We start from the raw sequence: 15,266 nt of genomic DNA on the forward strand, positions 1-15,266 counted from the left end.
TTTCACAGATGACCCTCATAATCCTGAAAGATGAGCAAGTAACCTCAATACGAACATTTCTGCTGCACTAGAAAACTGTATCTTGAGAATATATACTTGCTCAGACTGGGTTATAATGTGTAAATAATTCATAAATTTTCAAGAAACTCACTGATAGCGAAGATGTTGTTTTCCTTTATACTTATCTGTTTTTTAAAACATATGTGTATGCAAGTGAGTGAATTTTTGCCTTCTGATCCTTCAACATGTGCTGTTGCCTTCATCAATATGTTGAATTCAATTATCAAAAAAGAATGAGAGGATTTAATGTTTGTAGGTGGTCATAAGTGCTAGAACGACCACTCTGCTATAAAATTCCTGATGAAAAAGTATCTCTATTCTTTTCTTGGTAATCCAGCAGAAAGGACTTGACTAGAGACTGGAGTTCTGTGTCAAATCTGAGATCAACCATCTGCTGTAGGCTGGAACCTCACCCGTTGAAGCACAAATTTCACTCCAGGTAAACATTAGATTTAAACTGGAGGCTTTGAAACATTGCTCAAAACCCAGAAATAGGCATGACTCCAGCCAGCACTGAGGAACACCACTCAGCCCTGGGACGTTGGCCTGTACCACTGCTAGCTTCCTGTATAACTCCCGCTGGCCAGGGGTATGCATGCTCCCCTCAGACCTTGGCCTGCACAGCTGCCCACTCCCAGCCAGCACTGAGATATGCCAAGGTGCCCTAGGACCTTGTCCTACACCCAGTGGATGCCCAGACCCAGGTTATCTGCTTGTCCCCCAGAGATAATCCTTACCTCATGGACTTAATACTGCAATTGATCTTTAGATCCCACCCTTTTTCCCAGAACCTTGGACTACAGCAGATTAATTGTGCTAGCTTAAAGGGAGATTCAGTAACTACCTCATCCAAACAAAAGATCTCAACAGGCTCTAGTCAGTGTGGTAAGTATGCCCCTAAAATAGAGGTGTACAGTGGCTAAATAGGGCCAGTATTAAAGCTCCCTCCAACTAACTGTAAGATATTGGCGAGTCTGGCAAGAGTGTGGGTGACCACTTCCTGCACACACAAAACATCAGGCAGGGTGTAGAGTGTGCCAATAAGGACTCCTCCAACTTGGAGAAAATCAAAAGGGTTTATGAGACACACAGGCAAACAATAGAGACACAGTAGGGCTTCAGCCAACAAAAACACTATAGTCAGGGAGACTTGGTGACCTGAAACAGCCTGAAGATAATGAAACAGCAGGAACTAAAATCTGACTTACATCAATACTACTAGGCTTGTCAGCCAAGGAACAATATAGGACTTACCCAAGAGGCCCTGCAGTGGAAAGTCAGGTGACTGCCCCACCAATTCACTGTGAGACCCAGCAACTGGACAAACATCAAACTTACATTAAGACCCCAAGATGCACATTGCAACACGTGACACTAGGGGGATTGAAGGACCAAATATTAACTCTAAAGAGGAAAATGACAAAACAAAAAAGCAAAATGCTATCACACACATCTAATCCACCAGGAGCAAGTACAGGAGACATTGAAATAGAGGACTTCAAAAGTAACACACTGGAAATCTCTGAAAATATAGCAAGTGAAATAAAAAAAAATCCATGAGGCTATAGAAGAAGTAAAATTAGAAGTATTCTCCCATGTAAAGATAGAAAGAACAATGTTAATAAAGGAGTTGCTGAGCACAGCTAAAGAAGAAATAGAGAAAAATTACAGAAGCATAAGAAACTGATTAAACAATATAGAAAGCAAGCAGAATTCATGAAACAAACTCAAAGAGACATCCAAGAAATAAAAAAAAAAATTCTATTCAAAGCTGGGAAAACTGTTTAAATGAGCTGAGGATAGGATTTTGACCTTGAGGTCAGGATTGCAATTAGTGATCATGAAAGGAAAGAATTTTTAAAAATAACCAAGCAGCATTAAATGACAATCCAGCATCTTCAAGAAAATGCCAAGTGCAACAATATAAGATTAATAGGTATCAGTGAAGATGCAGAAGTCAATGCAAATGACATAACTAACATATTCACAGAAGAGATTGCAAAAAAGCTCCCAAACATGAGAAAAAATCTGATATGCAGATAAGTGATGCATATAGAATGCCAAACAGTCACAACTAACATAAATATACACCAGACATATAATAATTAAGATCTCAGACACACAGAATAAAAGCAGAATACGAAAAGCTGTTAGAGAAAAGACAGCTCATCTATCAAGGAAAGCCCATTAGAATCACAGCAGACTTTTCAGCACAAACCTTCAAGTCAAGATGAGCTTGGATTGAGGTATTTCAAGCCCTGAAAGAAAGTAACTTTCAACCCAGACTGATATAAACAGCAAAATTTTCATACAAATTTGATGGAGAAACAAGATACTACCATGACAAAGATAACTGAATAAATCCATGTCCACCAGACCAACCCTAGTAAGAGTATTGAAAGACATACTAGATATAGGTAAAATAGATCACAATCCCCAGAACACCAACAGGAAGAAACCAACAGGTAAGACAAGCAATTATACAATGGGGAAAATCAGAAAGTAAACAATGGGAACATAACATGGCAAAGTTGAGCCAGTACATATCAGTGATATCCATAAGTATAAATGGCCTCAATTCACTATCAAAGAAATAGGTTGACAGAACCTGTCAATAAACATGATACCACAATATTCTGTATACAAGAAACACATCTTACCCAAAAGGAAACTCACTGATTAAGTCAAAGGATAGAAAACAGTATTACATGCAACATAAAATAAGAAAAAAAAGCAGGGGTAATTATTCTATTTGCAGACAATGTGAACTTCAAAGCTAAAATGATTAAAAGAGTTAAAGAAGGTCACTACATACTCGTTAGTGGAAAATTTCAAGAGGAAGAACTAAAAATTATAAATATATAAGCACCAGACACAGGGGCACCCAACTATATAATGCAGATACGAATGGACATGAAAAAACAAATTCTCGAGAACACAATTATATCGGGGGACCTTAACAGCCCATTGTCACAAAGAGATAGGTCAACTAAACAAAAAGTTAGCAAAGAAATAATAGAACTGAATCATACCTGCAAACAATTGGACTTAGTACATGTTTACAGACTGTTCCACCAAACCACATCAGAATACACATTCTTCTCAGCTGCACAAGGGACATTCTCCAAAATAGACCATATATTATCCCATAGAACATTTTTAAGTAACTGCAAAAGCATTGAAATTATCCCATGCATGACATCTGACCCTAGCACAGTGAACTTGGAAATTAATGGCAAAAGAAATCTCAAAACCTGCATACATAAATGGAAATTAAATAACAACCTTCTGAACAATCAGTGGGCTGCAGATGAAATTAAATAAGAGAATAAAGGAATACCTACAATTCAATGAAAATGTAGAAAAAACACACTGTAATCTGTCAGATGCAACAAAAGCAGTTTTAAGAGGAAAATATATAGCAGATTGTCATCTAAAGAAAACAGAATGAACACAAACAAACAATCTAATGCTTCATCTCAAGCTTCTAGAAAAATAAGCACAAGTTAAACTCAAAGCTCATAAAAAAGAGGAAATTGTAAAACTCAGAACAGAAATCAATACAATTGAATCTAAAAAAAAACAAGAATTAATGAATCAAAAAGCTGGTTTTTTGAGAGAATAAACAAAATTGACAAACCTCTATCTAACCTTATAAAGAAAAAGAAATAAAACACCAAAATTCACACAAGAAAGACTGAAAAGGGGGACATTATGGAAGATCCCATGGAAATTCAAAAGGTCATAAATACCTACTATGAAAATCTCTACTCACATAGAGTGGAAAACACAGAGGAAATGGACAGATTTCTAGAAACTTATGAACTACCAAAGGTCAACCAAGAAGATATAGGAATTTTGAATAAACCAATATCACCTATTGAAAATGGAAATGTAATTAAAAACTTATCAACAAAGAAAACGCCAGGTCCTGATGGATTCATGGCTGAATTCTACAAGAAATTTAGAGATGATTTGATGCCAATACTCCTTAAACTCTTCAATGAATTTGAAAAATAAGCAATCCTCCTTAAATTACTCCTGGAGGCAAGTATCCTTCTGATAGCAAAACCACAGAACGACCCAAACAAAAAAGAAACTATAGGACAATCTCATTAATGGACATTGATGCCAATATTCTCAGTAAAATTCTGGTAAGTAGAAGGCAGCAAGTCATCAAGATTATGCATCATGACAAAGTGGAGTTCATTCAAGGAGTACAGGGATGGTTTAATGTATGCAAATCAACTAATGTAATAAACCACATCAACAGAGCAAAACACAAAATCACATGGCTATCTCAATAGGTGCAAAAAATTTTTGATAAAGTCCAACACATGTTCAAGATAAAAACGCTTCAGAAACTCAGAATACACAGTGTCTACCTCAATCTTATAAAAGTCATCTATGACAAGCCAACAGCCAACATCATGCTAAATGGACAGAAACTGATTGCTTTCACTCTAAAATCAGGAACAAAACAAAGATGTTCACTATCACCACTCCTAGTCAATATAATTCTAGAAACACTAGCCAGAGCAATCAGACAAGAGAGAAATAAAAGGAACAAAGATAGGAAAGGAAGAAGTTAAATTATCACTATTTGCAGATGGCATGATACTCCCTATAGAAGACCCAAAAAATTACATTAAAAATACTAGAAGTAATGAACAAATTCAGTTTAGCTGGATATAATGCCAATGCTCAAAAATCACTAGCATTCCTATACACAAACAAAAATCTCACTGAGAGAGATTATGGAAATATTACCTTTCAGAATAGCAACTGAAAAGATGAAATACTTGGGAATTAGCCTAACTAAGAATATAAAAGACCTACATGCTGAGAATTATGCTATACTAAAAAAGGAGATTGAAAAGGATATTAGAAAATAGTGGGATATTCCTTGCTCTTGGCTAGGAAGAACCAATATTGTGAAAATGGCCATATGCCCAAAACTGTTATACAGATTTAATGCAATTGCAATGAAAATGCCATTAACAAACCCCACAAGTCTAGAGAAAGCACTCCTAAAATTGATTTGGAAACAGACAAAACCTATAATAGCAAAGGCAAGGCAGCAAAGGCAAGGCAGGAAGCATCTCAATTCCAGGCTTGAAACAATACTACAAAGTGATAAAATCAGCATGGTGCAGCCAAAGAAACAGACCTGAATATTCAGGGAATAGCCTCTTTAATAAATTGTGTTGGAAAAATTGGCTCTCCACATGCTGAAGACTGAAATTAGACATATGCCTATCACCATGCACAAAACTAAAATCTAAATGTATCAAAGACCTAAATATTAAAACAGAAACACTAAATATACTGGAAGACAAGGTAGGTAGAAGTCTTGGAGACAGAGGGGTAGGCAGAGAATTCATGAACAAAATGCAACTGGCACAGGAAACACTTCAAAGAAGCAACAACTGGAATCTCATATTATTGAGAAGTTTCTGCACTTCAAAAGAAATTACTAACAGAGTGAAAAGAAAACCCACAGAATGGGAAAGAATTATGGCCAGCAACCCCTCAGACAAAGGACTTATACCCAGAACATATAAAGAACTGAAAAACATCAATCCCCCAAATTCAAAGATCCTCTCCAAAAATGGGCATCGGAGATCAACACACAGTTCTCAGATGATATACAAATGGCAAATAAATGCATGAAGAAATGTTCATCATCAATGGTTATTTGAAAAATGAAAATTAAAGCAGCACTGAGATTGCATCTCACTCTGAAAAGAGTGGCTGCCATCAAGAAATCAACTAATAACAAATGTTGGTGAGGCTGCGGAGAAAAGGAACACTGCTCCACAGTTCTTGAGAGTGTAGACTAGTGCATCCACTATGGAAATCAGTATGGAGAATTCTCAGAAGACTAGCATTGGAAGTTCCATTCAACCCAGCTATTCCCCTCATGGGTATTTTCCCAGAAAAGCTGAAAAGGTCATATCACAGTGATATATGTGCATTCATGTTCATAGCAGCACAATTTGTAATAGCTAAATCTTGGAGCAACCAAAATACTCTTCAACTGCAAAGTGGATGAAAGAGATGTGGTATTTTTATACAATGGAATATTATACAACTATAAAAAGGATGATCTTGAGGCCTTCATAGGCAAATGGAGACAACTTGAGGCTATCCTCATAATTGAAATAAATAAGTATCATATTTATAAATATCACATTGTATCTCTAGTGTAAAAATAATAAGAAATATAGGAATAATAAAACCCGAAATGTAATTTCTATTGTAAAAAAAGAGGAAAATGAAGTGCTCTAAAAGATATAACTGCATGTATGTTTAAGTGTATAGGATTGATAACCATATGACTGAGTTTTTGTTGTATAGTTGCAGTCTCTCTGTTTGAATGTCCACTTTGTATGCTTTACTTTTGTAACTTGAACAACTATTTCTAAGGGGACAACATGTAATTATCAACTAGTGATTTCTTACTGCTTATTTTTTTGAAATTATGTATTAGTTCTACTCTTGTCTTGTTTTGCTTTTTTTAAGTAAATAAAGATTTACACTGTTCTTTAGGCAGGAAATTCAGTGTCACTGCTTTCCATGTATCTATGTATCCACTTAGTCATTAGGACAGTACTGTAAGATAAATAATACCGTCCCCATGAACTTGTCTACTGATTTTCAAATTACAATTCTAAAAAGAATTCTTTAACATTTAGTGCACAGGTGTGCTGTGTGAAGTCTGTGGCTAGGTAACATTTCATAAGTTTCAATTAGAAAGAATGATTCAATTCATTAAAAGAATAAACTTGTATAAGACTTTTATAAGAAATTTTATAAGAACTTTTCTGGGGTAGCCATGATTTTAATGATTCAATTCATTAAAAGGTCAAAACAGTAGACACTTATAAAAACTTCTGTGGAGTAATCATGATTTCAATTTCCCTTTCAGATATATGCTTTTTCTTCTCCTTGTAGCCATGGTAGACTCCACATGGGCAATGGTTTATAGATCATCCATGCCATCAACTTACAATAATATAGGTCCATCTCATATCCTCTGATGGAATTGGATTGAGACTGATACTCAACAGTGTCTTCAGGAGGCTGCTGCTACATTATGAACACTGATATTCAAGAGAAGAGCTATTAATCTTCTCTCCACATATGGATACTGTTATTATCCTATATAGAATTTCACATTGTTTTAAACTAGACAATAATTTATCTCTAAATAAATTCTGAATGATCACCAACTATGACTCTTCATGAATTTCTAATTTTCTATTCTTAATAGTCAAGACATACTAACATTAATTTTGTACCTGAGTGCAACTAACCTGCAATGACTAGGAAATTATATTCTGGTCTGAAGCAAACCTTTGTTATCACACTTGTTACATTTCCTGGCTTATTTTACATTCACCTTTTCCTAGAAATCACAAAAAAAAATTGCAGCCTTGTCACTGAAAGTGTCCTCCTGGAAATTTCACATAATCCAGACATTCAGAATGTGTTGTATTTTTGTTTGTTTACATAAGACCTGTTGGGGGCAACATGCTAACTGTGGTGACCATTGTCTGCAGCTCTACTCTGCTGGGGTCCCACATGTACTTCTATTTGAATTTCCTGTCTTTCCTGGACGCCTCTTCTCCTCAGCTATCACTCTGAAATGATTGTGGACCTACTGTATCAGAGGAAAACCACTTGTTTTCAAGGCTTCATTGTGCAACTGTTTACTGAATATTTCTTTAGTGGAGAGGAGGTGATTGTCCTCACAGCCATGGCCTATGACCACTGTGTGACTGCTTGCAAGCCCTTTTACTGCTCTTCAATCATGAACAGGAAGTTCTGTTGTGTTCTTATGGACGTAGCCTGAACAGGGGCCTTCTTGCATTTCATCATCCATATTTTTACTTTCTAGCTCTCCTTTTGTGGCCCCAGTGTCACTGACCATTTCATGTGTGACCTCTACCCATTACTGAAGCTTGCCTGCAACAACACCCACATCTTTGGCCTTTTGGTCATTGCCAGCAGGGGGTCTTGGTGCATTGCAATCTTTTCTTGTTGCTCATTTTGCACAGTGTCTTCTTGTTCTCTCTGAGGAAGCACAGTTCTGAAGGGCAGGAGAAAGCTTTGTTCACCTGGGTACCCAGTGCTTCTGTACTTGCTTTATTCTTTGTCCCTTGCATATTCATGTACACTTTGAAAAAATGTAGTTGAGAGAAGAGGAAATATCTTAGACTTTAGGGACAGAAATTCTCCTTACCTATTTTTAGGGTAAAGAAACAGAGAGTGGTTAGCATTTGTCTCATTCACTCTGAAGATAAAAAAAAGCAATTATCACCTCGTCATGGAAGAGGCACAATCATTCTTAGAAACTCAAAGATAAATATTCCCGTATCATACATCACCATCATTTAGGGTCAGTTTGGTAATATTTGCTGGACATTCCTCCACAGAAAATAGGAAACAACCATCATCAGAACATTAAAGAAATTGATATTTGGTGAGATTTGAAATTCATATCTTTCAGTTTTCAGAGGATATTTTATATTATAATAAAAGCAACTAAAATATGGATCAAGTACAGGAATGTATAAGTCTATTAAAAACTCTATCAACTTTGGTTAATTATAAGCCTTTCTGGTGATCATATTCCTCATTTTTCATGAGGATTATGATGTAAACCCCATTTAGGTATGTGAAAATGTATAAAATACAATGAAAGGCATGCACATTTCACAGTAAGTGTATAATAAATGTCTAGTAAACAGTGGTTGTTGTAATAGTCCGGATGTTTTTGGTAGAATTAGGAGTATCTACACCTGAAGCCTGATGAAATAACCAGTTCTCCCTTTTTGCTTTCAAGGTAAATACAAACAGGGCAGAAATACAACAAGTGCAAATTTGTCTGTGTGAAGAAGTTTAATTTACAATTTAGTGATTCCTCCAACTCATACATGAAATTTTACTCTGACTGTATATATTGTTGTTAATGTTACTACATTTTTATTGTCTTAATTGATATATTAAGGGGACAATATATATATTGGGGACAATGTAGAATTTCAGTGTACATATACAGTGTGTAATGATCAGATAGCCTATCTGTCATCTCAAGCAATAACCATTTCTTCATGTTGACAAAATTAAAATCATCTTTAATCCCTATTTTGAAGTTTATAATGACTGATTTCAACTGGTTACCCTATTATACCACAGTCCATTAGAAATTATTCTTTCCAGACAACCTCACCTGCAACCTCTTACACATGTCTTCTTTACCATTCCACTCCACCTGTCCCAGGCTCAAGTAACAAGCTTCTTACTCACCACTGTGTGCATTCTGATTTTTTATCTTTGCAACTAAGTGAAAAAGTGATGTTTTTATTTTCTGGCCTAACTTACTACAGGAAGTGTATATTATTTCCTTCTAGCAATTCATTTTTTCTAAGTATATTCATGTTTATCATTTATTTTCTAATAGTATTCCTATCACACTGATAATTTAGATTTAAAATGTGGTATTTTCTGAAGCTATGTAAAGAAAATCAATGTGTTAACAAAATAAATGTAAGTCTCACAGAACTGGTTACGGAGTTACTGATAGAGAAAATTGAATTTACTATTTCCACAGCAATGCAGTAATATTAGGCCTGGGAAAAATTCTGAAGGTGAAATGGGTGGTTCAGGCCACAGAGAAGATTTTCTTACTTTAACAATGACCATCTTCATTTAATATGCACATTTGATATAAACCTCATTAGATTCTTGCCTCAAATTACTTTGAGCAAATTTAAGGAACTGAAGCTAAGAGTTATTTCAGTATTTATTTTATTGGCTATGTCTAGACTCTTAAGCTAATCATTATGAACAGATAGTTCAAAAAGTAGTGCTGAGGTTTATGTTTGGATTATACCCAAGGCTCAGGCAGTCGCAGAGGTAGCTGAATCTAATTTTCATGATTGGTTCCTTGTCTAGCGCTAGGATTGTTGGTGTGAGTGCTGCCACTTTCTAGGGGTAGGGAGGCAGCATACACTATAGGTGTCTTGGTTACTTTTATCTCATTGCTGGTACAAAATACCCAGCACCCAAAATGAAGAAAGGAAAGGTTTATTTAGCTCACTTTTTCTGGAGCTCTCAGTCCATAACCAGCTGGCTCCAAGGCAGGGTGGCATGGCACTGGGACATCAAGGCAGAAGCCAGAGTAAGAGAGATAAAACTAGCCTCTTCTCTTTCCTTATAATGTACACCTTTCCAGGCCAGGTGCATCACTCAATCAAAATTTCCTTGCTCTCTTTTGCAAAGGATGAGGATCTTTACAAAGTAAGAACCCTGGCACCATTCGGAGCCCCTCAGTGAAACTTCTAAACTGCTGAAGTTGACACAATGTATCAACCATAATGATAGCAATGATAAGGAGGCTGCTCTGCCCTTTTTGGCCTTTTTGGTCTTGTCTTTTTTGGTTGCCATGAATGACTGCCCCTTATCACACCACCCCCTCTTTGATCCCAGCTTAGTATGGACTGAAACCTCTAATCACTGTAAGCTAAATAGACCTTTTCTTCTTTCATTTGGGTATAAGGTATTTATTCTCTACAATGACAGAAAAGCAATCAAGACAAAAAGGTATTCTTTTCTTTCCAAATGCAGGAAGAGAGAGAGACAGAGGGACAAAGAGACAGAGACACAAAGAGATTGAGAGAGAGAAACACAGAGACACAGAGAGACACAGAGAGAAAGAGAGAGAGATGGAGAGAGAGAGAGAGAGAGAGAGAGAGAGAGATATTTGGGTAATACCTGAGTGAAACACTAAGAAACAAAAAGAACCTGGAATTTGAAGTGATCATAGTTTCAGGTCATTAAGAGAAGATTGTGCCCAGATAGAGAAAAAAATATTCTTTTATAACTGAAAAGAATTCTGATAAAAAATGTAATATATTATAAAAACTTCAAAGATTTGTAGAGTGGGAAAGATGAGTTGAAGGGAAGACTGATTGAAATGTTCATAATTCTAAATTATTAGTTAATATTTTCCAAAATGAACATTTTTGAACCACTTTCATCTCAATTTTTAATTAGGTATAATTTTTAAAGAATGATTTCAAAAAAGGCTACCCTGATGATTAAATCTATTGTCTGCTTCTTGTCATGTATGATGATGTTACACATAGATGGTAGCATAAATTTGTTATGTTCCTTTTTACTTCTCCTGTGGAGAGAATTTTCATAATGAATCTGTATATCACTGTCATGGCAGGCAGCTTCAGATATACTGCCATGACACATGACCATTAGAAAATGATGTGGGATTGTGAATTTTTGATAACAGAAAATCAACAATATTTTCCTTTCTATTTAAATTTTTATTTAGAATATTTTAGATTAGAAAAATAATTGGAAAGATGTAGCATAAAATTCTTTAGAACTAATCACTTATTTTTCCATTATATGCATTATTAGAAATGTTTGTCAAGTCCATAATATGAACTTTGATGCATTTTTCTTGGTAAAATTTTATTTTATCAATAAGTTACTGATTTGCCACTCCTATATTTTGTATCATGTGGGCTTCAATCAGAGATAACACAATACATTTAGGACAATGAATTTTTTTAAATTCTTAAGTTATACAAATCATAAACCATGGAACACCATCTTATCCAATGTCAATATTTAACATTAATTTCAGAATTTACTTTTATCTGAAAAAAGATATTGGTTTGTTTAAATCATAATATTTCAATTGTATGAGTATACTTCTCTTCTAATATCCTAGTAAAAGGAAGTAGATAGATAAGTTTTACTTCTATATTTGATTAAAAGAAAATTAAATTTCAACTTCTCAATTTGCTTGAATTTTTTATACAATGAGGCCATATGAAACCAATGCAGCTAGGTCTAGCAACCTTGGTGTTGTATTCAGGAATTACAGAGAATATTTAGAAATATTATATGTTAAAAATATGTCATTGTATGCATTGCAACTGACAACAGAAAATTTACATTTGGAAATAAAGAGGATGTGAGAAAGTACTTATGATTCTCTTCATAGTGAGGAAGAAATTAGAAATAAGAATATTATTATTTCTTCTCTCTGCTCATGGATCTAGGGGTTTTTCTCACATCATCATCATCTATGATTGTTACTGCATGAATGTTTCTATGCGTAAGGCCTCATCAATTTGAATGCTATCAATAGGGTTTCTTCTTAGATACATCTAAGCAATTATAACCTGAGGTTTATGAAATTTTAGGAAATTTTGTTTAAAGACTACTTCACTTTGACTCGCTATGTTTTGAACAAATGAATATATGTATTTAGTTATGTAGAAATTTTTACTTTCAGGGGCTGGGGATTTAGCTCAGCGCTAAAAGCACCTGCCTTGCAAGCAGGCAGTTGTGAGTTCGATCCCCGGTACTGATAAAAAGAAAAAAGAAAAAAAAAGTATAAAAAAAAAAGGAAATTTTACTTTCACATTTATGTGTTGTTACATTGATACCTTCTACTTGCATGTATTGGGATAATATAGTGATCCTTTCAAACTGTCTTTTTGTAGAAAATGGTGTTCAGAGATCATGAAATTTTCTGATCTCTCTATGGATAGATAGGGTGGCTTCTTAAGTGAGTGAATGACTCCTGCAATGGATAAGTTTATTTTATCATGAGTAACTTTTTCAGATTTTAGCCTTAAAGTAATTCTAGCAGATAAGTAGGTGTGCTGTGCATGAATCTCCCTGCTTTACAAGCCAGGCACATACAGTTGAATGGTGTGATATGAGGAGTCTTACTTGATCCAAATGAGTCATATTGAACAAATAATAAGCACACACACACACACACACACACACACACACACACACACACACACACAAGCACACACAAACACACACATGCACACACACCGCCAGAGGGTGACTGCCGTGCTCCACCCTGCCCCGGCCTCTGAACAGAGCCTGTGTGCGTTGGCACCCTCCCACTGCTGGCAGCCGCACTCTGCCCTGGCTTGGCCCGCTGATCCGTGCCTGCACCTCTCCATACCCTCTCACTGCTGCCAACCCAGAGGGTGACCACCGTGCTGCACCCTGGCTTGGACTGCTGAGCAGCTCCTATGCCCCTCGGGTGACCTCCTCCCAAGGGCCAAAGGGCGACTGCTGTGCTCCATCGAGGTTCCAGCTGCTGAGCCGCGCCTGTGACCCAGCATGCTCCTTCCCTGTGCTGAACCAGAGGACCACCACACCCACCCTGCCGTGGCCTGCTGCCCTTGGCCATCCTCCCCATCTCTTAGACCAAGCACTGCTGTGAATGTTTGGCTCCCACTCTTGCTCCCTCCCTTGAAGTGCAGTGGGCTGGCAGTGCTGGTTTGACAGGAGACTTGAGGGCCTTTTGCGCATACAGAAGACGCTGGCAGGTTCCGGTCACTCTGTACCCAACAATAAGGTAGATATCAACCACACCATAGGACCCTAGGAGATACACTCCCGACAGTTGCGACTATTGGGATTAAATAACCAGATATTGGCCCAGAAAGTGAAAATAACAAAATGAAAAACCAAAATGCAGTCTCAAACATCTAGGCCATCAGGTACAAGAACAAGTTACAGCGAAATAGAGACCTTCAAAAGTCATGCACCCGAAATCTGTGAAAATATAGCAAACGAAGTAAAGAAACAATTACATGAGGCTATAGAGAAAACAAAATTAGAAGTAATATATCATATAAAGACAGAAATAGCAACCTTAGTAAAAGATTTGCTCAACATAACTAGGGAAGAATTAGATAAAAATTTACAGGAGCATGGGAAATTGTTTGAACCTTTGAATGAACACATAATAGCCACATGAATAAGGAAGCCTTGATGCTCTGGTTAGTATCCAACACATTTATCTGTACTCTCCCTCTGTGGTGGTTCAGATTTGTTTCCTTGTTCTTTGTGCTGTTCTATATCAAGGTTCCACATTCAAACATCAGGAAAAGAAACAGAGGCTTTAATTTTCACAGGCACATGGAGACACCCTCTTCCCTGAAGTTCTTGCTGGAAAAAAAATTTCCTATCATTTTTCCATTAATAAAGTAAAAAGGACTTGAGGCTGTGAATAGAAGTTCCATGTTCCAGAAGAGGCATCTGTTGTTTTCATGAACACAGTGTGTTTAAACATGAGTAACCCAGGAGTGACATGAGGACAATGAGATCACCTACAAAATCCCTAGCCTTCCTTTACCTTGCACTGTTACAGTAAGGGATCCTGAAAACACTTGGAATAGACATTATTTTTATCAACTTCTGGTCTCATTTATAAACAATTAATGAATGAATGAAACCTCAGCACAAAACACATGGTAAATATATAGCTAGACAAATTTCATATATCCTTCTGTGAATTACAAAACAATTAACTTACAGTTTAAATTCAGTTCAGATTTTTGGAGAAATATTGGAAAAGTAGCCATGATATTAGATTATTTCTTAATTTTTAAAAAAATTTTAGATAATGCTATTTTGGGTAAGGGATGACATTACACTATACAAATGATAAGTAAGATTATAGACATTCATTTCTGGTTGCATGATTTTGGATTCATAATGACTTTCAATAATACAGATGGGAAGTCACTAGTAAAATGATTTATTTGCTTATTATATCTTGATACATCTTACCATATAAAATTACAGTAGAACTATTTTAAAGCATTAAATAATTTACCTATACTTCAGTTCTGATATATCTACAACAATTACCTTGTACAAATGTCTAATTTTGTAGTCTCAACTATAATGAAAATACTCAGGATAAGTTTGTTGGAGACCACACATCCACAGTGACTGGTTTTACATATTTCCTTATGGGATAAAAGGAAAAATTTGAATTCCTTGTACCTCCCATTTGAGATTCCCCATTGATTCTTCTTAGCATAAGATCATCTATGCCTCTGTGAGTCATCTCAGGATTATATTCAATGTCAAAATACTTCTCCTAAATTAAGATAACCTGCTACTTGGAAAAGTCTTTGAACCACTTCCTAGATCTTGCTGAGTTTCCTATGTTTCCCACTGTAATTCCTTCCCTGACTGAAAAAATAAAAATGGGCTTCCCAGAGACCTTTCTTGTTTTAGGCACAAGTGTCTCAAACTCTGCAGAGGGTTTTGAACCTCTTGGAGTCCTAAAATCATACCACTTATTTTATTTAATTTAAACCTTCACTGTACATTCATTTTTGGAG

At 36.0% G+C, this 15,266-nt stretch overlaps 1 protein-coding gene across 1 annotated transcript in view; it reads right to left on the reverse strand.

The window, feature by feature from the left end:
- The window catches only part of LOC100724292 (olfactory receptor 4P4-like), a 28,235-nt gene extending 14,920 nt beyond the window's left edge, over nucleotides 1-13,315 (reverse strand). Inside the window, 1 exon segment of the mRNA XM_063224402.1 lies at nucleotides 12,949-13,315. Within this exon segment, the coding sequence (XP_063080472.1) occupies nucleotides 12,949-13,315 (367 nt within the window).
- Nucleotides 13,316-15,266: the final 1,951 nt, after the last annotated feature.

Source organism: Cavia porcellus, unplaced genomic scaffold (genome assembly GCF_034190915.1).
Source record: "Cavia porcellus strain 051 isolate PalLab524CR breed Dunkin Hartley unplaced genomic scaffold, mCavPor4.1 scaffold_14, whole genome shotgun sequence".
In the NCBI taxonomy this organism is placed as follows: Eukaryota; Metazoa; Chordata; class Mammalia; order Rodentia; family Caviidae; genus Cavia; species Cavia porcellus.